Below are 24,597 nucleotides of genomic sequence, written 5' to 3'. Positions count from 1 at the left end.
CTAGGATGTATTTTAATTCCTTGCTTGATCCCCTGTCTTATAGCCATGATTCGGAGAATCTCAGAAAGTACAGCCCAATTAACAGCAAAACATGAAACAATGTTAGCCTTATGGGAATATAAAGTGGTACCTTCAGGAGATCCGGAATCAGAGGTAGAATAATGGAAGTTTAAGCTGGAAAACTTCCAAAAGGGGGGAGTAAAGTGGGAAAGAAATAGAATAACATAGAATAAAGAAGAATAAAGTAAAATAATAATAATAATAATGAAAAATCACTAAAAGCAAAAATCATGTGTCTGCATAATCTCTGAAAAGAAAGCTGTGTTAGCCAAAAGCTGTATTAACAGTACGTGAATGACCTAATGCATATTTAGAAACATTGTATAAAAGTAAAAACTGCCTTCATTGTATTCCCATGAGAAATGGAGCTAACGTGTGAGAAACTATCTGAATGTTACACAAAAGTAGATTCCATATACAATGTAAGATTCCATCTATGCTTCCTTTGTTCCTGAGATAAAGAAACCTATAAAGCTTTAGTTTAGACCCTCCCCCTTGTTCAGAAATTTGCTGATTGTTAAATCACTTCTGAACCTTTTGCGCAAAAATAAAGATCTCTCTTTCACCCATGGAATTTCGTAAAAGCCCTTTATTTTTTAAGGCTTTATTTTTCCACAAGAATATTTTATTGGATTTTATACAAACAGCATGTTAGGTTGATTTTATATTACAATAAACTTTGAGATTTGTGAAGTACCACTTTTGGCCAGTCCAGCTGAGGCAGGTAAAAAGAATTCAATAGATAACTTTCCTTGAATAACTTGATATAAAAAAACAACGCTCTACAATCATAGAAAATGTGCAGGAGTGCTTTGAACACCATTCAAACAGGAACAATATCTCCCACATACTCACTAAGCAGCTTGATTTTCACCTTCCACATGAGCTTGGAAAAAAGTTCCAGCTACTTAGCATCATCTCATTTGGATGGGAGGTGGGAGGCCGGCGGGCGCAGAGAGGGTTGCTGGTGTGCGTGGGGCCCGGCGGGTGCCTTACCTCCCTTCGGCTGGGCCAGCTGGTGGCCCAGCCAGTGGTTGGCTTGCTCCATCTCTGCCGCTTGCCAGTTATGCCTCGGCTGGCGCAGGGGGCGGCATCACGCATGCACAGTGCTCCCAGGCAGGGAAAGTCCTCAACTTACTACCGGTTGGGTAGTCCTCGACTTACGACTGGTTGGGTAGTCCTCGACTTATGAAAGGTTGGGGGTCGCAGCATTAAAAAGGCTGAGAACCACTGGTCTAGAATGGGAAAGGCAGCATTTGTCCTCAAATGAGTGACTTTTGACATTCCTAACACTTTCTCAGCAGCTTCTACAGACTTGTCAGAGCACAAAAGCACTTGTGATGTTTTTTTTGTGGTGCAAAGTCTACTTCTTTTGGGCATGTGGGCAATATCAGGACCTTCTACAAAAAAAGGTGGTGTGATTTGCATTGTACATTGCTTGTGGCAGTCTGATCCTCTGCTCTCTTATTTGCAAACACCACCACCACTTTCTATCTTTATCCTATTGACTATTACTGGTATAATCATTACAAACAGGGAAGGCAGAGAAAGGTCTCTCCCCTTTCCATTTTATTTTTTTAAATCTGTTCTATTTATCCATCAGTGGAAGAATAATAAAAAACCCTGAGTCTGATACAGGAAAGATAGAATACCATCTTTCTCCCTCTTCATACTATCAGCAAGATAGAAGAAACGTATGATTAATAGTTTCAAAGCATACACATCTGTATGAACTACAATTTGCATCATCTCTCACATTAACCATGTTCAACCATATTTAGATAGCTTTAGGCTACTCTCCTTTGGAAGTTTTTTTTTTTCAGTTTTCATTTTGCCAAACCCTGAGGCTCTCTCCCAGTGAAAACCAGTTTTTGAAGATAAAAAGTTCTGAAACCACTCCACCAATTTTTATGAAAATTGGCCAACACAACTATTTTGTGTGTATGTGTGATTCAATTTAATGTGGTTAACTGATTGCAAAGGAATTTTATCTGGGGAAAAACATGCCTGGGGAAACAGCTGCTCATCAGATAAATGTTTATCTGTATAACAAAGAATGGGGCTAAGAAAGAAGATAAATAATTGAAATTTCTTTCTTGGCTGTATTTTCTCTCAAAACAAAGTGTTCCGATTTTCTTCCAAGTCTACTCTTATCCTTTGTATTGCTATTACTACATTTCTGGTTTTAATAAAATCATCACCCATGTAGTGATTATGGATAAAATTCTCAGGTATTTTTTTAATCTACTGATTATTTGGTAAGAACTCAGAACAGGTCATTTTCCTTCCAGTGTGTGCTATAAATATACACCCTAGAATGATGCTTCTGTCATTTATAGTCAGCATGGTGGAGATAAGAACTGTAAAAAATGCATCTGAGGTTTGAGAAAGATTGAGTTATGTGGTTTAACTTGCCCCAGAAATCTGGCTTCCTGAGTTATCACTAAGGTGATTACTAAACCCTAAGGAAATAAAAGTATCTTCTAGAAAGTAGCATCATACCTTTTTTCTTCCAATTACATTTTGGATATGAGGTCCTGTCTGTAAAGCAATTAATTGCTGCTGAAAACAGGGCTAAATTTGAGGCCCCAAATTCCATCTTGAATACTGACATGTCTCTTTAGGACAACTATGAACCACCATTAAATACTGACCCATTATATTATAAATAAATGGAAGTATTACCAAACTCTACAAAACCCCAGTAACTTAATTGGAAAAGTATCTGAAGTTGGTATGAGCACAGTACTCACAGTATTTCTGTTCTGAGAAGAGTGCTCATAAGTAAGATGCACCTATAAAACAATGTGACTGGGTTCAATTTTAAAAAATGTGTATTTTGGAAGATCACACTATTATTTTTTTTAAAATTTGGTTTCAGAATTAGCATGTCAAGAGAATTTGATAAGACATTTAAAAATATGACATGTGAAATTATATTTTTATTTACTTACTGGATTTATATTATATATTAAATCTGTTTGCCACCCATCTCAATATGAGGTGATTGGCTTACAATGTTAAAAAGAATAAAACTATACAGAAATGTATATATAATAAGAATAAATTACTATAAAATGCAAACTGTCAGGTATAACTGAAAGATGGGAGTAGGATGAGCATGGGTGGGTGGGGAAATGAGATCTGTTGTTAATCTATCAATCACCCCAGAATGACCCTCCCCTATTGGACCAAGCCAACTGGCAGAACCAGGTCTTCAAGCTCTTGCGGAAATTCAGGAAGGTGAGAGCTGATCTCACAGGGGGGGTGGGAGCAAGATGTTCCAAAGGGCAAGAGCAATGGCAGAGAAGGCTCTGGACCCTGCCAACCAGAATTCACTGGCCGAGGGGCCCACACTATGCATTCTCTCATGGAATGGGTGGGGCAGGCCAATCACATTGGGATGAGACAGTTCCTTAAGTAACCACCCATGTCCCTATTCAAGGCAACTCTGGTCTTACAATGTGATAAAATTATAAATATAAAAGCATTAAAATTAACAATTAAATAAAGATTAAAAAACAAGAGAACAGACATTATTCCACAAATACCTCCAGCATAGCATGTCCCCATTGGTTACCCAAGCCAACTGGCAAAGGCAGATTTTAAGGCCCTTCCAAAAGGTCAAAACTGGAGTATTGGATCTCACCTCTGAGAGTAAGATGTTCCAGAAAGCAAGGGGTCATGATATAAAAAGCTCTTCTCAAAGACCTTGCTGGTTGAAATTTCTTGTCCGTTGGGATCTGCAGCAAGCTCCTTCTGTCAGAGCAAGTGGGGTGGGCCAATCCCAGCAAACTAGCTACAATTAAAAAACAGCACATAAAAGCACGCTCAAATACAATGGCAATAAAACCACCAAACAGAATTGCCAATTAAAATGTGCAAATATAAGAAAATAAAACACAATTCAAAGCAAAATAGGAAAAAAATAAAAGGACAAAAGTAAATTCTGGTGACATTATTCCAAGGTTAAGACACCTTGAACATTCTTATAGTAATATCTGCTTATAAAAACTTGGCAACTCTGTGATAATGGCTACATCAGAAAGTTCAACAATATAAGTTACTTTTTCCTCACTGAAAACACAGATAGATAGATAGATAGATAGATAGATAGATAGATAGATAGATAGATAGATAGATAGATAGTAGATAGATAGTAGATAGATAGATAGATAGATAGACCTTTATTGTCATTTTTTACTGTGGGCACATTGGCACACATTACAAATGAAATTTTGTTTATTGCTCTCAAAAGTGTACACATATATAACACACATTTGAACATGCTATATACAAGATATGCATAAATATACATCCTTATATATAAATAACATATAAATATTAATCACTCTCACCTTGAATACATAGTGGAAAGAGGAAGCTTGAGAGTTCACAAGGTTAATACTGTACGGAAGAAAACTGTGACTGAATCTGGATGTTCTGCTTCAGATACCACGAAGCCTCCTCCCAGAAGGTAACAAAGAAAACAGATTGTGAAGAGGATGTGTAGTATCCCAGACAATCTTGCAGACCCTGCCCAAACAACACTTATATGCTACGTCCTTGATGAATGGGAGGGAACAGCCAATGATCTTTTCTGCCATCCTCACCACTCTCTGCCCCGCCTTCCTGTCTGATGATTATCTATCTATCTATCTATCTATCTATCTATCTATCTATCTATCTATCTATCTATCTATCTATCTATCCTTCCAAAACAGATTGTAATGCTGTATGACAGGATGCTCTTGATCATCCCTCTGTAGAAAGTGGTAAGGACAGGAGAAGGAAGATGTACTTTTCTCATGCAAAGCATGATCTGTACTAAGGGGCGGCACTTATTCCAGCTCATAAATTCTTACAGAAAAGTCAGTGAAGAAATACATGCACCAGGATCTCTGGTTCATTTTGATCACAGGGACAATTTGTCTAATTAAACAGATTTTATGAAACCATCCATCCAATATTGCTAAGGGTAGGACACTAAAGTAGCCCAAGAAGTGAAAACAATAGGGATTACTAAGCACGTCAAACTGAATATGTAGTTTGCAGGTCTAAAAGGTTTGCAGGAAGGAACCCAACCCTATAGATTGCCTATAGCATTCAATTCTACCTGATATGCAATACACTTTGGTGAAGGAGGGGGAAGGTGTGTTGGATATGTTCACTGCCTTAAGTTATTTATTTAGCGTATGGGGATGTACAGAAAGCCAGGAGTTTACTGCGTCAAAAAAAGTAGATGTTCAGCAGATGATGGGATCTGGAAACAATCACCAAGGCACTTCTGAGTATTAGCTGGTGTTATCACCATTGCCCAATGGAGGCTCCCCTCTTTCATCCCCACAAGGATTCCAAACAAAGTGGTGTCTATTTATCTACTCACATTTGTACATGTTTTCATAATGCTATATGGGCAGGAGCTGAAATGAGTGGCGGGAGCTCACCCTGCCACACAGTATTTCAAGTCTCAAACTTGGATTTGCTGATCATCAAGCCTCAGTTCTAACCACAGACCCCTCCCCATGCCTCTTTGCCACCTTGAGCTATTTGTAAAAATAATATAGGTGGGATAGAAATTTTGTTGTTGTTAGTTGCGAAGTCGTGTCCGACCCATCGCGATCCCATGGATGTTCCTCCAGGTCTTCCTGTCCTCTACCATCTTCTGGAGTCCATTTAAGCTCACGCCTACTGCTTCAGTGACTCCATCCAGCCATCTCATTCTCTGTCGTCCCCTTCTTCTATTGCCCTCAATCTTTCCCAGCATTAGGCCCTTCTCCAGTGAGTTCTTTCTTCTCATTAGGTGGCCAAAGTATTTGAGTTTCAACTTCAGGATCTGGCCTTCTAAAGAGCAGTCGGGGTTGATCACTTCTAGGAATGACCGATTTGAATGCCTTGCAGTCCAATGGACTCGCAGGAGTCTTCTCCAGCACCATAGTTCAAAGGCCAATTCTTTGTTGCTCAGCCTTTCTTATGGTCCAACTTTCACATCCATACATTCTACTTCTTCTTGTGCCATATCTGTTATTGGACGTTGGTGATCATGTTGGTGATCCTGTTTTTATCAGCAGCCGCACGAAAAAGTGCTGCTGAGTTTTGTCCAAACCAGTCCCTTAGATTTTGAAGCCACAATGTTCTTCTTCTGCAACTGGGAAAACCATGGCCTTGACTACACGCACTTTTGTTGGCAGAGTGATATCTCTGCTTTTTAGTATGCTGTCTAGATTTGCTTTCCTCCCCAGGAGCAAGCGTCTTTTAATTTCTTGGCTGCAGTCCCCATCTGCGGTGATCTTGGAGCCCAGGAAATTAAAATCTGTCATTACCTCCATTTCTTCCCCATCTATTGGCCAGGAATTGAGAGGGCCAGATGCCATGATTTTGGTTTTCTTAATGTTGAGTTTCAAGCCAACTTTTGCACTCTCCTTCTTCACCCACATCAAGAGGTTCTTTAGTTCCTCTTCACTTTCTGCCATTAAGAGTGGTATCATCTGCATATCTTAAGTTGTTGATATTTCTCCCAGCAATCTTAATTCCAACTTTTGATTCATGTAGCCCTGCCGTTCTCATGATGTGCTCTGCATGTAGTTAAATAGGCAGGGCGACAGTATACAGCCTTGCCGGATTCCTTTTCCAATTTTGAACCAATCAGTGGTTCTGTGTCCAGTTCTCACTGTTACTTCTTGACCCGCATATAGGTTTCTCAAGAGACAAATGAGATGGTCTGGTACTCCCATCTCTTTAAGAACTTGCCACAATTTGTTGTGATCCACACAATCAAAGGCTTTAGCATAGTCAATGAAGCAGAAGTAGATGTTTTTCTGGAACTCCATGATCCAGCATATGTTGGCAATTTGATATCTAGTTCCTCTGCCTTTTCGAAATCTTGCCTGTACTTCTGGTAGTTCTCAATCCACATACTGCTGGAGTCTAGTTTGTAGGATTTTAAGCATAACTTTACTAGCATGTGAAATGAGTGCAATGGTGTGATAGTTTGAACATTGTTTGGAATTGGAATGTAAACTGGCCTTTTCCAATCCTGTGGCCACCGTTGAGTTTTCCAAATTTGCTGGCAAATTGAGTGTAGTACTTTTACTGCATCGTCTTTTAAGATTTTGAATAGCTCAGCTGGAATATTGTCATCTCCACTAGCTTTGTTGTTGCTCAGTTTTCCTAGGGCCCATTTCACTTCACATTCTAGGATGTCTGGCTCGAGGTCAGTGACCACCCCATCGTAGTTATCTGGGACGTTAAGCTCGTTCTACACAGTCCTTCTGTGTAGTTTTGCCACCTCTTCTTAATCTCTTCTGCCTCTGTTAAATAAAGTAAGATAAATAATAAATCCTAGCTTTTCCTTTTTTTTAGGTTTAAATGTAGTAATGAGCCACAGGAACAAAAAGAGAAAGACAGAGATCAGCTGAGATTTTTACCCTGCATCTTGATGAAAAGTCACCAAAAGGAATTGGTGTCAATGGACATCAGAAAACCTAAGTGTGAGTCAATAAGAGTTGGCATACAAGGACTGATACCTCTGGTGAGATCATTCCCATTGACATGCAAGTCAAAAGAGTATAAACCATCCAGTTATCCTGTGGTAAGATGGGTGACCAATACATTTTATAAAAAATTAACCCATTTGAAACGCAGCATGAGACCTGGAAAAATTCTTGAAAAAACTCTGAACAGAATCTAAGGACTTTAAGTCATTGTGGATAGATATGTGTGTGCTATACAGCATTTGATTTAGCTTGAATGAGTTTATTGGCTAAAAACATATATCTACTATTGTTAGGATATAAGAAACCTAGGATTGCACTCTTATTAGCTTTAGCAGAAATGACTCTAGATTGTTCTTACCAACTCCCAGAACGTTAACCACTGATCTTTATAGCAGCTAGATGTTCTCAAGAAAAGAAAAGAAATAATTTTGAATTAAGGCTCTTGCCTCTGCAGAATTTTGTTAAGGCCTGAAAATTTTCCTAAGGGCCACCTACGTAAGCAAGAGCTTAGTGAAGTAAATTTTTTTCTTTCTTCTTTTTTTTGATAAGTACAGCAAGTACAGAAGTCTATATAAAATATTAAACTGTAGGAAAGGCCACAAGCATCTCTTTCATTCCTCAATAGATTGGAATATTGGAATATCTGTAGTATATTAAGACAACCAGCTTTATTGCACAGAATTTAACTCCGGTTATTAAGCATTTGATAAAATGAACTGCAGCTCACAACAGCTTATGTCTTTTAATAAATTCTGTTATTTAGAAAAGGTGCTTTCAAAATGTTCTGATTTTTTGCACCTGGTTCTCCTACAGAGAATATAAATTTCTGTGTGCAGCAGGGGGCAGTAAATAGTTTGCCTGATTTCAAGAAAGCTATCAGGATTATACCATACCTGCATGGGAAAAGACAATAGCAGGGTTGTAGAATTGAAAACAATCAAATGGAAGAATCTCTTGCTATAAAGTCACTAAGATAAAGTTTTATTATGCCATGAAATAACAAGACTTTTAAGCTACTTTGGACAGATCGATTCTCACTGTTTATTTGTCCTTCACCACACTCTCTCCAGCAACAGTTCACTTGAGAGCTAACCACAGAGTATTATTAACAGTAGCCCTTCAGAGCCATTCTATGAGATTGGTTATTTTTTTGATTTACATAGTTGCCAATCTCATATCTTGAGAAACAATTATAAATCAGATTACTCAGTATTTAGAGTGAAATGTCAGGGGCTATATTTAAGATGAAGTTTAAAAACTTGCACTCATTTAAATGCCTTTCTATTCCTGTTTTTGTTGAAAGAAAAAAAAATAGGGGGCCAGTTATAAAATACCTGGGCTTTTGATTTATACTAATTTTATAGGACTCACAACTGTTAGTTTGGACTGCAAGGTAAGTTTTTACATAAATTTCAAAATGTCCGTTGACATCTCTTTGTCAGGCTTGTGACAAAGCAGGCTTTCCAACATCGTATTTGATTCTGTACCACAGTATCTTTTCAAACGTTCAATATTTGTAAGATAAATCTCAGCAGGGACCATTTGGAAAAAGAGGTTCATAGAAAGCTAAGCCCAAAAAACCAACCGTGAATCGGAGCCATGATTACATTGCAAATCAGCAACATCCCCCTCCAACCCGCCCCCCAAAATCAGCTTTCCGAGTCTGGCAGGTTCCGATACAGCACAACCCGTGGTTCTTAAACAGACCCGGATGAAGTCCCCCCTCAGCCGCAGAAGCTCACTGAATGACCCCAATGTCCGCGTCCACACCTGAAGGGGCTGCTGTCAGAGAAGCCCGAAGGCGGGTGTGAAGCTTCTGAGGGAAAGGCGAGATATAGTAAATCGAGGAACCGCAGCAGCATTAGCCGGACTATTGTTTTCCTCTGTAGATATAGCAATTTTTTTAACCCATTCTGAAAAAGGCTTCTCTCAAAAGAAAGAAGAGAGAGAGAGAACGGACCTCCACTACACCTGTGGCCAGAAAGCAGTGCAGACTCACCTAACAAAGTGAGAGCCCCGCGCAGATTAAAGTCTGACTGCGCCTGCGCAATCCAAACCCTGTGCTGCGCCGGAGGAAACCGTATTTATTCATTTATGTAAAGGAACGGCAGTGGCGTGGTTGTTTGGCCCTTCTCGTGTTCCATACATGGGGCGAAACCAACTCCCCTCGCAGCCTGGGAGGGGAGGAGAAGTAAAAAGAGTAATGAAAAGAGGTCAGGTTATTGGTGTTAGCCCATGACGTGCTGTCTGACAGAACGACTTGACACTGAGAAAAGGAGGGAAGAAACGGTTGCCTTTCAGCCTTGGAGGGCGTCAAGAAAGAGTGGTGAAATGGTGGCGCCCGCTCTGCCCCCGCTCGCGCTGAGCCAATGGGAACCCAGAGGGTGGGGTTCAACAGGCAGCCGTGGCGGCTGGGTAATGGCAACCCTGTGAGGGGGGTCTGGGAGAGCAGTCTGCGCGCGAGATACACACGGTGCGGCGAGGGCGTGGGGACGCGACGCTGACCCAGGCCTTTCCTGTTGCCAGGTAACAGCAAAAGGGAAGAGGGTGAGGGTAGGGGGATGCTCTTCCTTCTCCGATCTTCCCTCCCCCCGCGACAACTCCTTTCATCGCTCCCCGGAGGATCCGGTGCCTCCCTGCCTCTCTAGTCCCTCTTACCTCCGGCTTCTTTCTCTTGGGGGGACGGAACTGATGCATTGACCCTCGGCTGATCAAGCTACCAGCCTCCCCGGCCTCATTACCTTAGCCGATTATCGCTTGCTTCTCCCCTTTCTCGGTCTCGGTATTAAATGTGAGTATGCGAACGCGTCCGTGCGTGCTTGTGTCTGGAGCTAGAGATGGTGCAACCCGTGTTTAGAGCGGATCGGCTGACATCCTTGCCGAGTTAGTCACTTGAAATCGGCAGGACGTAAAAGCTGCTGGGTGGGGATGCTGGAATAGGCACCAAGCAGGCCCTGACCCGGCAAGGCATCAACCAAATCCGTGCATGATTGAGAAAACTCGGTTAGGATCATCCGGTCCACACCAGTGTTTTTGTTTTTGCCCTCATTGGGGGGGGGGAGATGGCTGCGGGGGAAGAGAATATTTGCATGATCCTGAAAGCAAACCGGCTGATTCAGTGTTAAAAACATGTTATATTTCCTTTAATCTAGGTGAGATAAGGTTATGCCTTCAAACTCCGGGATGTCCCAACTTCTGCCGGTTTCTTGCTTGTCGATCCCGAATAAAGGATGCAAAATGTTAAATGCTGGTTGGATCTTAAAGTTAGAGAGCATTTAAATTTTACATCGAAAGACATTTTTCTATAGCGTTTCCTTCATGAGGATGGCCTCATGCCATTATCTTCCAGACGGATATTTACTTTACTTTCGCAATGCTGAAAAAAGATAACAGGAGATTGTGCTCTAATTTAGAGTTTGTGATATAGAAAGGCAGGCAGTTTATAGCGCATGGGAAAAAGTAATTTACTGACAAGACCATGATCATTACAAATATTATATCACTTATACTCATTCTAATGATGTAATGTTTTATAAAAAAGTGCTCAAGTTGTACTTATGAACCATTACTCCCAATTACATGACAAAAGTGGTTCACCAATTTGTCTTTTTGTCTTGTTTTAATTGGCCATATGAAAAGTTAATTTAGGGGTACCTGCAATAGCCTAGCTATTTGCTTTAATTAAACTATTATAACACCCAACATGCTCTTCAGATATCATTATATATTACAAAATATAATAGATAATAGAAATAAGCTATTTTTCTTGATACTATTATTTTTATACTCTTTCACCTAAAAGGTTTTGCTTGAAATTGATCTATTTGAGTTTCATCCAAAATATCCTCCCCTCTTAGAATTTATAATTCAGGTGGGAGTAGTAATATTATAAGGATAAATCACCAGTAGTTGCAACTTTTTAGTAGTAGTAAAGTTCAGTAGTAGTAGTAAAGTTCAGAGAAGTATTTGAAGAAAACCAGCCTTTCTAGCAATATAGGATCTTTTTGACATAGATATTGTAACAAAAAATTAAGATTAATATTTCAAATATATATAATCATATTTGCAACAGATATAATTAATTTGGATTTTTTTTGCAGATTCATTTTACTTCCCCACAATGTCCTTGAAACCACGAGTAGTTGATTTTGATGAAACATGGAACAAGCTTCTCACAACTATTAAAGCTGTTGTTATGCTGGATTATGTTGAAAGAGCAACGTGGAATGATCGCTTCTCGTATCCTTTTATTAGAGGACAGATATTGATTACACAGGATTAAGTAATGTACAGAAATTGATTTTTTTACAGAATTCAGAGCTGAATAAAATATATTCAGCATTAGCTCTAGCACCAATAGGTTTTATAATATGTCTGTTAAGAATTATGCATTATATATATAGTAGATTAAGCAAAGTCTAATAATTTGCTAAGAATGGTAAATATGTCTAAACTTTAAAGAGTACATTTGGTATATAATTCTATGCAGTCTCTTCTGAATAGAAAATGCAATTTCTAATTAAGAAAATATGGTTCTAATCAAACCCACCAGTTGTTTTCACTGTTCTTGCTAACCTCATTTGAACTACTGTTAAGCTTTATTCTGATCCTAACAAGAAGCACAGCACAGCAAAGGGGAAGAGTCTGCAGGTGGATTTTCATTTAGAATTATTTTGAAGAAAATTAGACTGGCTAGAACTAGAGAATCATGTGCTCTGGAGGAAATGATAGATGCTTGTCCATCTAGCGGTTTTGGATCTTGTAAACTTCTGTTAAAGGGCTATAGATTAGTAAATCATATATTATTTGTGCTTGGCCTAATGTGTTGTGCTGAGTTGGATATAATCTATCTGCAGTTCATAGATAAACTTTATTATTATATGAGGGTGTCCATGATAGGAAAATTAAAGTTGTTTATGGAACAGAAGAACACTATAGCTAGGAAGTGAAAGTTCAGGAAATCTTTCAGGCACTGTATCAGTAGCCATAGATCCAGTCAAACTACTGAACTGGAATTTATACACCATCATTTATACACCATTTTTTTAAATGTAGTATATAATTCTAGCCATTTCAGTTTGTAAACCATGGGTTAAGCTTAGTGTATTATATGTTGCGGGATGCTCTCCTTTATTGATTTCATGTAGTATGGCTAACTATAATGTGAGAAGCTAGCAACTGTCTATGTTAGTACCAACTTTTTAAAAATGTTCCTAATGACATGTATGATTTTTACTTTAAAGGGGTCCTGTGCTTCTGTCCCCAGCCTTTTCTCTAGATTAATATTAACTTAATTCATTAATGTTTTTTAACTATGGTTTGAGAAAGAAAGCAAAAAAGAATGCTCTCAAAGATTTTGATGGATAATTAATACATTTTCAATCATCCTTAGTAGATGTGGCATATATATCTAGGAAAAAAATCTTGTATCTTACTTAAAAATATAGATTGCTTTACTCTCTTTAATCAGATGGAAGCAGTGTTTAATTGTATCATAGATTTTAATCCCTCTTTTAATTAAGAAATGCTCCTTGTGGAACTGAAAGCAAGATTAAGCATGCTTTGGACATTGAGTGTCCCAGTATAGTTTCTAGTCTTTTGGAAAAGAGCAGTGGAAATGCCACATAGTACTTTTATTTGAAGCAGTAACTCCCTTTCTCTTACCTTTTGACCTTCACATCTCCTCTGTTCGAACCACTCCAGAAGTGAGATATTTCTGGCCCTGCTATGTTTGTGCCACCCTCCCAGCAGATGTATGACAACTTAAGTCTGTTTCTAGAAATAACTGAATGTTTTATGATTTCATTTTGTAGAATAATATAACTGTTTTTTATGTATTGGGTACAGGTTGTCTTCAGAATGTTGATTTTTTTTTCACACTAAGGAGCTTTTTTAAAATTCAATTCTACCCTTTCCTTTATTTATTTATTGCCAAATAAATAAGACCATTTCTTTTTGCACATGGTCTTGTGACTTCCCCTTGACTCTGGCTTCATTCAATCGCTTTCCACAAACTCTTGCTATTTATTTACCCCAATATTTGTCAAACTATACAATTGAAAGAGACTGTACAGCCACATAAGTCCTGCCCTTAACCTCCATTTGAACACTGCAATAAATAACACCATCAGTCTTGGTAATTGGTTCATTGTCAACCTGCTGTGTTAAGAAGTTTTTCCTGTCTTTTAGTGAGAAAGTTTTACTTACTATTTGTTAGGTTTTTTTATTCCACCTTTATTACTTTAAGAGTAACTCAAGGCAGGGAACATACATAATACTCCTTCCTGCTCCTATTTCCCAACAACAACCTTGTGTTGAGTTGAGAGAGTGACTGGCCCATTCCTTCAGGCCTCCTGTGAGACTAGAACTCAAGGTTTCTAGCCTGAGCCACTTTAACCACTAGACCAAGTTGGCTCCTGTAGTTTCAAACATGGTCTGCAACAAGGAAAAACATTTCATGGCCTCCCAAGTGTATAAAAAGTGTTATCATATCTTTCTTCAATCGTGTTTTTTCCAAGTCTGTTCCAAATTCTTTGACGAAATCGGGTGTTTTTGTTTAGGAGCTAAGACCATGGTGATCTATAAACTGCAAATGAGCGTGACTTTCAACTTAGCACAGAAGCAAAACAATTTTTGGAGACATATACTTTCCTTCTATGTTGTATTCTAGCAGTAGTGGTAGGTATTCAGGCTAAATATCCACAAAAATGCTAAGTAAGCCCTTTAAAAAGTTGGCACAGGAAGGACAGAATTTGAGCAGCTAGGTTTGGTGGGCTAGTGAGTAACAGACTTGTGCTCCAGAGTTGAACAAATCATTTGGTCTTTAGAAAATAGTGGTTTGGAAGATAATTTCCTTTCCATAGATTCAGTCCAAAGGGCTTTTACACAATATCCCATGAATACATGGATGCTTTGCACTTAATCCCTTGTAGTGCCATATTTTGGAGAAAGTTCTCCTTTCTACCCCCAAAGTGTTCTCTACACTTTCTGAGAAACAGGGATCATGGGATTTTTTTTTCCCAGTAGCCTGAAAATTTTGAAAATTACGGCTCTTCAGCTGGAAAGGCAAATATAAGACATTGGTTTTCTTTTTCCTTTCTATCAATATTTCATTAGAACTTGAGTTACAACAACATAAAACATTGTAACCTTGACTTAATACCCAGGGACATATATGCTTTATGTGTGGCCTATCCCGAACCTCTTGGAGAAAGACTTTATATGGAAACTAAAATATTTTTGGAAAATCATGTACGCCATTTGCACAAGGTAACTATGGAATGGATAAAAAGAAAATGTTAATGCTGCTTGTCAGAATTAAGTAGCGTGCAAGCTATTTTATAATCTGCTGGAAGAAGACAGCCATTTATTTTTATTTTCTGAAACGTGATATAAAGGTGTTAATATGTTATGTATCCCCCAAATATTTGAAATAGTTCATAGAGTTGAATTTATTACACAGAGAGTTGCTTTTTAACATTTCAAATACAGTAGAGCATGAATAATAAAATTTAATCTTTTCCTCTGTTTTTTTTTTTCATAGAAAGTCTTGGACTCTGAAGAAAAAATATTGGTAATGTATTATAGAAATTGGGATGAATACAGTAAAGGGGCAGATTACATGGACTGTTTATACAGGTAAGTGCATTTTGAACTTATTCTGGAATTTGGAAATGTAATTACTCTTAATTGAATTATGGTTTTGATCCATTATTTTGACGCTTGCCGTGAACATCCTTACCGAATTTTCATGGGGAGAATCTTGTAAGTGTATAAAATGGGAGGTTTGGGAGCTTGCCTAATCATAATACCCAAAAGACAATTTATTGTATTCTGGCCACATATTTCCCACTTCCGCTACTATATTGGTAAAACAAAATAGGACCACAAAATAGAAACTTTTTTTTTTTTTTGCCCCATATCTGGTGTGTGTTTGTTGGAAAGTGGAAAATGGAACAGGAATTTTAGAGGCACAGTTCTCTAAAATTACAGAGATGCTTGTTTGTTACAGTGCTTTTAGAAGAATAATTTGTGTTTATTTCTAAAAGATACCATGACCTTAGCTCTGTTTCTCAATCTTGACAATGTTAAGATATGTGGACTTCAATTCCCAGAATTCCCCAGTCAGCCAAGGTTGAAAGGCACTATCTTAAAATTGCCAAGGTTGAAAAACACTGCCTTAGCTTAACAAATTATGAGGAGTCCTTGGTGCTTTCTGAGCTTGGTTGTTTTCTTTCAGACATTTCATTACCCAAACTAGGTAACATCATCAGTGCTAGTATTATCATCAGTTTGGGCATTGAAACCTCTGCGAGAAAACCACCAAGCTCAGAGAACACCAAGGACCTCTCATTTCAACCCTGAGTTACAATTATTCTCTTTATTGGTTAACAAATTATACTTTTCAGTAGAAAAGAATATATATAGCTCATATGAAATTCCACAAACTACACATTTTCTAATACTTTTTAATTGCCTCTTTTCCTCCCTCTCTCATTCACAGAAGAGATTCTTGTTACAGGTTTGATATGCTCTCTCCAGTTCACAGGTTCACTGCATTTACTTTCAGGCTTGCTTTTGGTCTAAAGAAGAGAAAAGGGAAAGAAAAAATAATGCTTTTCTAAATAATTTGGAATTCCAATATCTTTGTCAAGCTATCAAATCATAGTTATCTTGTGCATCCTTATAAAACTGGTATCTTCTCTGTCCTTACTAATGCTTCAACCTTTTCTACCAGCCAGTCCACTCTGTAGAGCTCTCTTTCAGATCGTGCTAGATCCTAAGTTGTGGGTTCCTCCTCCTGCTATACTTGGATTCACACAGTACACATGCAATAGCAGCTAACTACCAACAGTCTCTTCCACTGCCTAACACATCTGCCCTTTTATTTGTTTTCATTAAAAGGCAGAGGTGTCTGCTATTGGGTATATTAAATAGGCAAGAAACCTCAAGGTCTCTACATGGCAGTTTGCCTTAAAACATCTTTAAACTTGAAAACAGTTTATATTATCCCCTGTCCATCAGGGCAATCCCCCTACCAGAGAATGTTCCTTATGGAGGTCAGTTCACCTGTGGGAAGCCTTAAGTGGAAATAGAGACACAGTGATTAGGCTGAAAGCTCAGAGTTGTCAGTGATTGTAAGATTGTATCATGCTTTTATTCTCTATCAACTGATTTCTCCAGGAACTCAGCCAAAATTAAGCACCAACCAAGCTTGGGACATGATAGAGGTTCATTATCTTATATGTATACATATTCCTTGGGTCTAAAAATGTTTTTTAAAAAAACTGCTGTGCATTTCCTGTTATTTCTCTTCCATAGAACAGTTTTAGAAAATATCTGATAAATATTTTTCTTCATAGATATCTCAACACGCAGTTTATTAAAAAGAATAAATTGACTGAAGCTGATCTTCAATATGGTTATGGAGGTGTGGATATGAGCGAACCATTAATGGAGATTGGAGAAGTAAGTAGTATGGAAAAGAACTGTGGAGAGGTAACTGTAAAATACATATTTTCTCAACCATGGCAACCTTAAACTGTGTGGACTTCAATTCCCAGAATTCCCCACCCATCATGGAATTCTGGAAGTTGAAGTTCACACATATTAAAGCTGCCAAGGTTGAGAAACACTGCTTTAGAGATAGGTGCGCTTTAAGCCTATTTTATATTTTTGCTTATTTTTATAAAGGAGATAGATCTGTTTACCTATCTTGTTTTATATTTCTACCAACAAACCGTAAATGGTTATTTTTTTTCTTGGGTTCTTTTTTTTCTATGAAATAAAAGTCACATGGAATTAGTTAAAGATAGAGTCAGGAATAATTCATGGGTAAAAAGTAATAGATAGGATTCCATTGCAATCAATAGGATTGATACCTGTTTATAGTATGTCAGAGAGGTACAGTATGTAGAACAAATAGACAATAAGGGATGTAAGCATGGCCTTTGAAATAGGGAAGGAATGAGCAAATTGTTAAGGAGAGACTCAGGAAAAAAATCATTAGTCTTGAGAAAGTGGAAAGCAGAATAAAAAACTTAAAGATTACTCTGACTTGATTTTTGTTTGCCATAAGATGGGACGTACAGAAACATTTACAGGCTTTCTGCTACAATAACGAGCATTCATAGAGTCCCTGCCATGCTGGTTTACTGATCTGTTTTTAATTTTTTGGTTGAAAGTAAAAATAAACCCAAGGGCTGCTTAATTATTGTGCAACATTAATAATCCTTTCATTGAACACTTTTAAATCTTGCATTTTAAATAAAATATTTACATCATGCAGCCTTAAATTTATTCCCCAGAATTTGGGGTTCCCTCCAAAAGTTCTATTTTAAGTGTGCTTAAAAGTTTGTGTATACCCCATCTCTGCCCCCCCCCCAAAGAAACTGAATGGAACCAAAATAGTTTTTCAAAACCACGGGCAGTAAGCATATTTCATGTAAGCAGTTTTAAATTCAGCATCTGCTAAATTGTACTTAATATGCAGGTTTTCCAAAAACAGGTAAATTTCTTCAGTTCCAAAAAGCTACTTATTTCTGCATATTAGATGCAATTTGGTCAATGTAGAGTAATTTTTTTGAAAAAGAAAAACCAGCAGGATCGATAAATACACTATTTAGCATTCCGCCTTCACTTCTTTTCAAGTGACAGGAAGGTAATAAGGTTTTTGATTTGGTAGATATTCAGTTGCTGGAGGTTTCCTTCATAAGTGCAAGAATTATTGTACTTTATTTATCTATTTAATATCCTTTCAGTGTATTCCTCTATTTTTGAAGCATTTGGGACTGAACATTTTTTAAAAAATAAATATGAGTAAAATGACAGTTCTATTGACTTATTTTTTTTTTTATCATACCATGACAGCTAGCACTTGATATGTGGAAGAGATTAATGATTGAGCCCTTGCAGGCTGTTCTTATTCGAATGTTACTCCGTGAAATTAAAAAGTGAGTATTTTTTTAAAAAAACAAAAATGTATTATGTAGAATAGTTTGTTTGAATGCATATGCCTTTATTATACTATGAGAATTGTATTTTATGCAAACTATGTGAGATACAAGGCTGTTGGTATATTTTGATTGTAATAATTACAGCCACCTTTTCACTACAAGTATTTGCCAAATAAAGCAAGTGTTTTCTGCTATAAAATCAAGACATGTGTTCTCCTAGTAAATGAAAGCTATTGGAGTGTCAGAACCATTCTCACTCTACTAGTTATTGTTGGAACCTTGAGATCCATCTTTTTTGTAACTGGCATAGAACATTTAAATAATTCCATTACTAAATAGCTCTTGTGATTTTAAAATTAATTTAAATTGGGCGTTAAAGAGTATTGTATAAATGTTTTTCTTAAAAAAAAAAAAGAAGAAGAAGAACTGACCCCAGATTAGATTCCTTTCTGAAATTCTGAATGTGTTACAGAACTGATCAGCAGTACAAGCTTCAGCTACTTCTGTCAGTCAGCCTTGTTTCAGGGTAAGGCTTTGAGTGTCAGCAATATAAAAACCTTGCATATTCTATAGCTTATTAGCAAATGTATAGAAAAGTCAAGTTAGGCCATCTGATTATTGATTTATTGTAATTATATACCATTGAATTCAACAAAATTGATTCCTGGTAGTTTACAACAGGCTATGTTTGAATGTATGCTGACATTAAGTTATAATATCTTGTATATAGAATTTGTTGATGAAACACATTAAATTAAAGTTTAATTATTATTTTATTTTAGGATGTCTGTATGTTTATTTATGGCCTGGGTTATATTCAATATTATGTATAGATAAATACATAATAAGCCCAGTATCCTTAGTATCAAATTTCAGGCACATGTCAGGTTTTTTTAATGCCTACTTATTCAAATATATATGTACACTTTTTGTGAAAAATAATTATTTTAGGTATTTTGAGGAATGAGAAGCTATCCATCCATCTCCCCCCTCTGTCTGTCTGTCTCTTTCTCTCTCTTGCCTCTCCTACCTCAAAAAGAGGAATGTGTGTGTGTGTGTGTGTAAAACACTTTCAAATTGAAGGTCAATTTGAAAAAATTGAAGTTGAATTTATTTAATAAGAATAAGAATATAAATATATATATATTTCCTTTTATATAGGAATATAATAGAATATTTTATATCTTATTTTATATGTTTGTGTGTGTGTGTATGAATGAAAGTGGTGCTCCTATTTTTCACTCATTTTTTTCTCTTATAAAACTTTTCTTTGTTTTTTTCTTACAACAAAGGTTTACAGTAGCTTGCAAGAGACTATTTATAACTCTTGGTGTCTGGTCCTTTCTAACCTCTTTTATTTATCTTCTATGTTTTTTGTTGCTGGTGGTATAAACTGCTATTGTATTTAGTGGTTGGTTGGGTGGTTTTGATCTATCTATTGATCTACCTTCATAAACATGTTACTGGTGGAAATAGTAAAATCATATTTAAAAAATTGTAGTAGAACTTCGCATGCTCAGCAACTGCGCTGTGCCTCATGCTCTTCTACTCAGAATATTTAAGAAAAGTAAAATATTTGAATGTAATCTGCCTTGAGTATGCTGAACACATCATTTTAGTTATATGTTGATAACAAAGAAAAAGACATCCTAGACATGAAGGAGACTCCTATACAGCTGAGTCTAAATCTCCAAAGACATTGATTTATAGAAAATTCAGATTTGCAGTGAGTTCAGAACTTAATTCTGTAAGTTATCAGAATTAAGTTAAATAACATTCCAACTTGGGTGAGTTTAAATGATTTCATGTGGAAATGTTGGGTAGTATTAATATTTGGAGCCAAATATTTAATGGCACATTATTTAGCTTCAGCTTTATTTGACATCAACATCATTGAATTAATGAAAGTCTGAAAGGAGATAGAAAGGAAGTAAAATTGGTCATGGCTCCACAGCATTAAACTTTTCTGGGCTGAATATGATCAATTCATGACTAGTTAGAGAATTATTTGCATACAAATCAGTATGTCAAAAGCTGGTGCTCAGTCAGTGCTGTGGTAGATAGTAAGATAGAATAAATGAGATGAGGAATAATTGTAGTAAAGAGTAAATTTGCAGTAAATTTGTTGAATAAGAAAAGAACATTGAAGGCAAAAGGAGAAGGGAACAGCAGAGGGTAAGATGGTTAGATAGTGTCATTGATGCAGTAGGCATGAGTTTGGGCAAACTTAGGAGACAGTGGGGGGCTGGCATGCTATGGTCCATGGGATCGTGAAGAATCAGACATGACTTAGCAACTGAACAACAGCAAAGAACAAAAAAAAGAAGAGTATAGTTTTTAAATTGACCTTTGAACGGTCAATATGAAATAATTGAAGTTGAATTAGCTGAAATAGTTTTGAAGTTAATCTGCTAGCATACTTGGTATGGAAGCCCAAAGCAAATTCACATCTAGATCATAAATCCCTGACAAGTTTGTTTGTTTATTTATTGCCCTTTGAAAATCATCTCTTCCCCCCCCCCGGATCTGAGAAAAAGTCAACATACTGTCTATTTATTATTACATTTTCATATCTTATTTTCACTCAGTTATATCTAAAAGATATCTGCTGCAGTAGCAACATTGATTCCAGATTTTAATCTGCTTGGTTTAAAGAACAGTATAAGTATAGTGTGAGTTGTAGTTGTTAAATATCAAAGTAATCCTTTCTTTCCTGCCTATGTTTAACAGAGGAATATTTTGATGGATGAAATAGCTTTTCTCTTAACTCTTTATCTGTTGGCATGCCCTCTTTGTTGCCTCAGATAATAGTGATTGTAGCTATTTTAATTTCAATCTATTTGATTGACTATTTAACACAAAATTGAAAACTTGAAAAGTATTGATGGATCTTTCTCCTCTTTCTTAGGGTATATTTCTTTTCTTTATTTACCTTCTCCAAAAAACATTTCAGAAGGGGAAAACTCAGGATGTTACCCAATAATGTATCATTGCCAAACATCCTCTATGCCAGTTGTTTATTTAATAAGAAAATAAAATTATTCCTTATCCTTGCCTAAGAAGGACTCTCAGAAGTTTAGCTAGACTGTTACTAAACTGCAGATGAATTAAAGAAACAGCCATTTTCCATTTTTACTTCCTTGGCCAAATCCTAGGTATAAGTGAAACAAGAGTTCGTCTCTCCTACAAGTGTATCATAATTTCTAACAATTTAAGCAATTGTTCTAAAAAGAAATGCAGATATTTGGACTTCTGTTCATCAGCATTTTGCTATGCCTTCAATTTTGTTTAAAGCACAGGAACAAAACTAAGCAACGGTCTGCAATTCATTAAAGTAGCTGTATCTGTTTCCAGGATCGTGAAATGGAAGCTTCCTGTAGCAGTTACAGAATTCTGGAAAGTGATGTAGTTGCTTTAATAAGTCACAGGCAGGTAGTACGTTCACATTCACTCATGTTGTGAAAGACATGTTCTAAATGGAATCTGAAATGTAGCACAGTTGCTCAGTAGAAAAACTAATGTTGATTCCATCTTCCTTGTTTCTATTCAAGGATCGCTGTAATTTTTAATTACCCAGTGTTGAAAAGAATTGCTAAATAACACATCTGAATTAAAGAAAATTCTCTTATCTTGGAAGGAGATAGGAATACCATCCTAGTCACTAGGAGTTTCTAGGATTATTATTATTATTACTATTACTATTATTATTATTATTATTATTATTATTCCAATTTTGGAGATGACTTTAAGATGGTGAGCTGGGATGAGCTGTGCATCCTTTGGATTCAAACTCCTCCTATCTCCAAACTTAATGCTCATATGGTGAAGACTCTTAAGATAGAATAAAAGTTTCTCTTCTCCCCCAGTATGGGTTTATTATCAGAGACTCTAAATATTACCTTGGTTGATCACTTTTGATGCTTGAAACAATTCTCCATCTTTGAACATTAACTACTTAGCACTATTTGCTACTACTATAACACGTAGAGAAGAATTTGGGTGAGATCCTCATTCTCAAAATAAGTACCAATTTTCTCAGGGTCTTTTATATAAACATACTGATTATTTGAAGACTATATTCCAGAGTGTAATATGCTTCTGCATTGAAAGGAAGCTGTTATCTCTGTGAACAACAGCTTTATCATTGATAGTTGGTTTTAGAGTTCAGACCAGTGTCTATCAATCTCAGCATCTTTGAGCTGTGTAGACTTAAAACTCCCAGAATTCCCCAGCCAGAACGCTGGTTGGTAATTCAGGAAGTTGGAGTCTACACATTTCAAGGTTGTTGAAGTTGAGAACACTGGTATAACAGTATACAAATAGTATGAATTCTGAGAGTTTTTATTTTTCCATCTTTCAGTGATCGTTGTGGAGAAGATCCAAATCAGAAAGTAATCCATGGGGTTATTAACTCCTTTGTTCATGTTGAACAGTATAAGAAAAAATTCCCTCTGAAGGTAAAAATAAGTTTTATTTCTGTCATGGGAAACAGTGACAAATATTTGTTCCATTTCTTGTCTTTTTTTGGGCTTGATCCGATTTTCTCAATTTAGTTTTATCAGGAAATTTTTGAGTGTCCTTTTCTGAATGAAACGGGGGAGTATTATAAACAAGAAGCTTCAAATTTAATGCAAGAATCAAACTGCTCACAGTATATGGAAAAGGTAAGATGATCACATGTACTCTTCATTCTGTGTATTTTGAAACATGCTGCTTTCCAAGAATTTCAGGAGCAGTTGTATCAGAGTCACTAGTGTCACAAGGGTTGATGGCTCAGGGGAGGAAAAAAAATCAAAATTCCTTTTTGCTAAAGTAAAGCTTCATGGTGCATCTAAAATGTGTTTTCAGCTGATTCATATACCTACAGATAGTCTTCACTTAGTGATTACAATGGGGCTGGCAACTTCATTGCTAAACAGCATAGTCATTAAGTGTGATATTGCACAACGAAAACTTAACCTCAGTTCTGATTGCAGTCATTAAGCAAATCATTATGGGTCATTAAGTGTGGATTATTGGTTTGTGACTTTCTGCCAGTTTCCCTATTGACTTCATTGGAAACGGCTGCGAAGGCCATAAACGGAGATCTTGTAACCTGCAACTGTTGTAAATATTTGCCGGGTGCCAAGCACCAAAATTGCCAGTCACATTTCTGCAAAGATGCTGCATCAACCGGAACTTCAAGGACCAGTCAAAGTCTCATTTTTTTCAATGCTGTTGTAACTTTGAATGGTTGCTGAATGAGTGGTCAGTAAGTGAGGATTATCTATATATCCAAAGTCAGGTGCAGGCTAAATCGGAAGAAGCATTTGCTCTTATTTCCAAAATGTACTACAATCTTTTTTTTTGAGCTATAGTCAGGTTGTATAATTACTCTATTTGTGATGTGGTCTATGTCATAAGTCAGCAACCTAAATTAGATAGAATAAGATGCTTAAAGAAATAAAAGGCATTCCGTTTGCAAATACCATATACTTCATTTAAGTCAATACCTATTCCCTAGTTTTGAACCATTCTGTGATCTTTTCAATAGATTTTTCTTTCCTTTTTCTCACCTTTTGCACCCTTAAATTCATATAGTTTTAGATAGCCCTTTGATAATAGATTATTTGAGCTGATGTTGTGCCAAACATTTTATTTGATTGTCTACGTTTTAGTCACTGTTACTGACTTGTATATTTGCTTTATTTATTTATTTAAATTCATTTTCCTTACAACATAACCACTTAGCAGGTTCTCTATCAATAACACTGCATCCTCAGGCAAAGCTATGTCTTCTGGGTTTTCTGGAAAGCCAGCTAGATTGGAGTCAGTCTCACCTCAGTGGGGGGATGTTGTTCCAGTGGACAGGTACTGCAGCAGAAAAGGCCTCCTTCTGAGTCCCAGCAAGTGACATTCTTCATGGAGAGAACTTATGACATCTCTGGATCTGATGTAATAGGTAGATGTAATTGGGGAAAGGTGGTCCCTCAGATAACCTGGCCCCATGCCACATAGTGCTTTTTAGGTCTCTCCTAACCTTGAAATGAAGTCAGTGCAACTCGTGGAGCAGAGGTGTAACAATCTAGGTGCACAAATAACTGTGC

At 36.9% G+C, this 24,597-nt stretch overlaps 2 protein-coding genes and 1 long non-coding RNA gene across 10 annotated transcripts in view; 1 reads left to right on the top strand and 2 right to left on the bottom strand.

The window, feature by feature from the left end:
• Positions 1 to 4,478, bottom strand: part of CREM (cAMP responsive element modulator) — a 51,581-nt gene extending 47,103 nt beyond the window's left edge. Inside the window, exons 1-2 of one of the 2 annotated variants that reach the window (XM_039338581.1) lie at positions 4,419 to 4,478; positions 3,710 to 3,859 (exon numbers count right to left, since the gene is read on the bottom strand). The gene's annotated coding sequence lies outside the window, so the exon portion shown is untranslated. Of the gene's footprint in view, positions 1 to 1,056; positions 1,077 to 3,709; positions 3,860 to 4,418 lie in introns of those variants that run through there. The other variant, XM_039338584.1, reaches the window with a different exon arrangement.
• Positions 4,479 to 7,311: 2,833 nt separating this feature from the next.
• LOC120306022 lies at positions 7,312 to 10,317 on the bottom strand. Its single transcript, XR_005556154.1, has 3 exons — positions 10,215 to 10,317; positions 9,327 to 9,730; positions 7,312 to 7,370 (listed from the first exon to the last, which is right to left on the bottom strand). It is a non-coding gene; the product is annotated as an uncharacterized LOC120306022 (long non-coding RNA).
• The window catches only part of CUL2 (cullin 2), a 50,577-nt gene continuing 35,765 nt past the window's right edge, over positions 9,786 to 24,597 (top strand). Inside the window, exons 1-9 of one of the 7 annotated variants that reach the window (XM_039338563.1) lie at positions 9,786 to 10,082; positions 11,657 to 11,795; positions 14,723 to 14,825; positions 15,100 to 15,194; positions 16,919 to 17,024; positions 18,426 to 18,508; positions 18,984 to 19,037; positions 22,872 to 22,968; positions 23,065 to 23,175. In XM_039338563.1, the coding sequence (XP_039194497.1) occupies positions 11,677 to 11,795; positions 14,723 to 14,825; positions 15,100 to 15,194; positions 16,919 to 17,024; positions 18,426 to 18,508; positions 18,984 to 19,037; positions 22,872 to 22,968; positions 23,065 to 23,175 (768 nt within the window). In that variant the 5' untranslated portion in view covers positions 9,786 to 10,082; positions 11,657 to 11,676. Of the gene's footprint in view, positions 10,083 to 10,207; positions 10,348 to 11,656; positions 11,796 to 14,722; positions 14,826 to 15,099; positions 15,195 to 16,918; positions 17,025 to 18,425; positions 18,509 to 18,983; positions 19,038 to 22,871; positions 22,969 to 23,064; positions 23,176 to 24,597 lie in introns of those variants that run through there. The other 6 variants (XM_039338565.1, XM_039338567.1, XM_039338568.1 and 3 more) reach the window with 6 other exon arrangements.

Source organism: Crotalus tigris, unplaced genomic scaffold (assembly GCF_016545835.1).
Source record: "Crotalus tigris isolate CLP2741 ecotype Arizona unplaced genomic scaffold, ASM1654583v1 scf7180000017710.2780689, whole genome shotgun sequence".
Lineage (NCBI taxonomy): Eukaryota > Metazoa > Chordata > Lepidosauria > Squamata > Viperidae > Crotalus > Crotalus tigris.
Note: the sequence above shows the minus strand (reverse complement) of the source record. Positions and strands in the feature narration are given on the sequence as shown.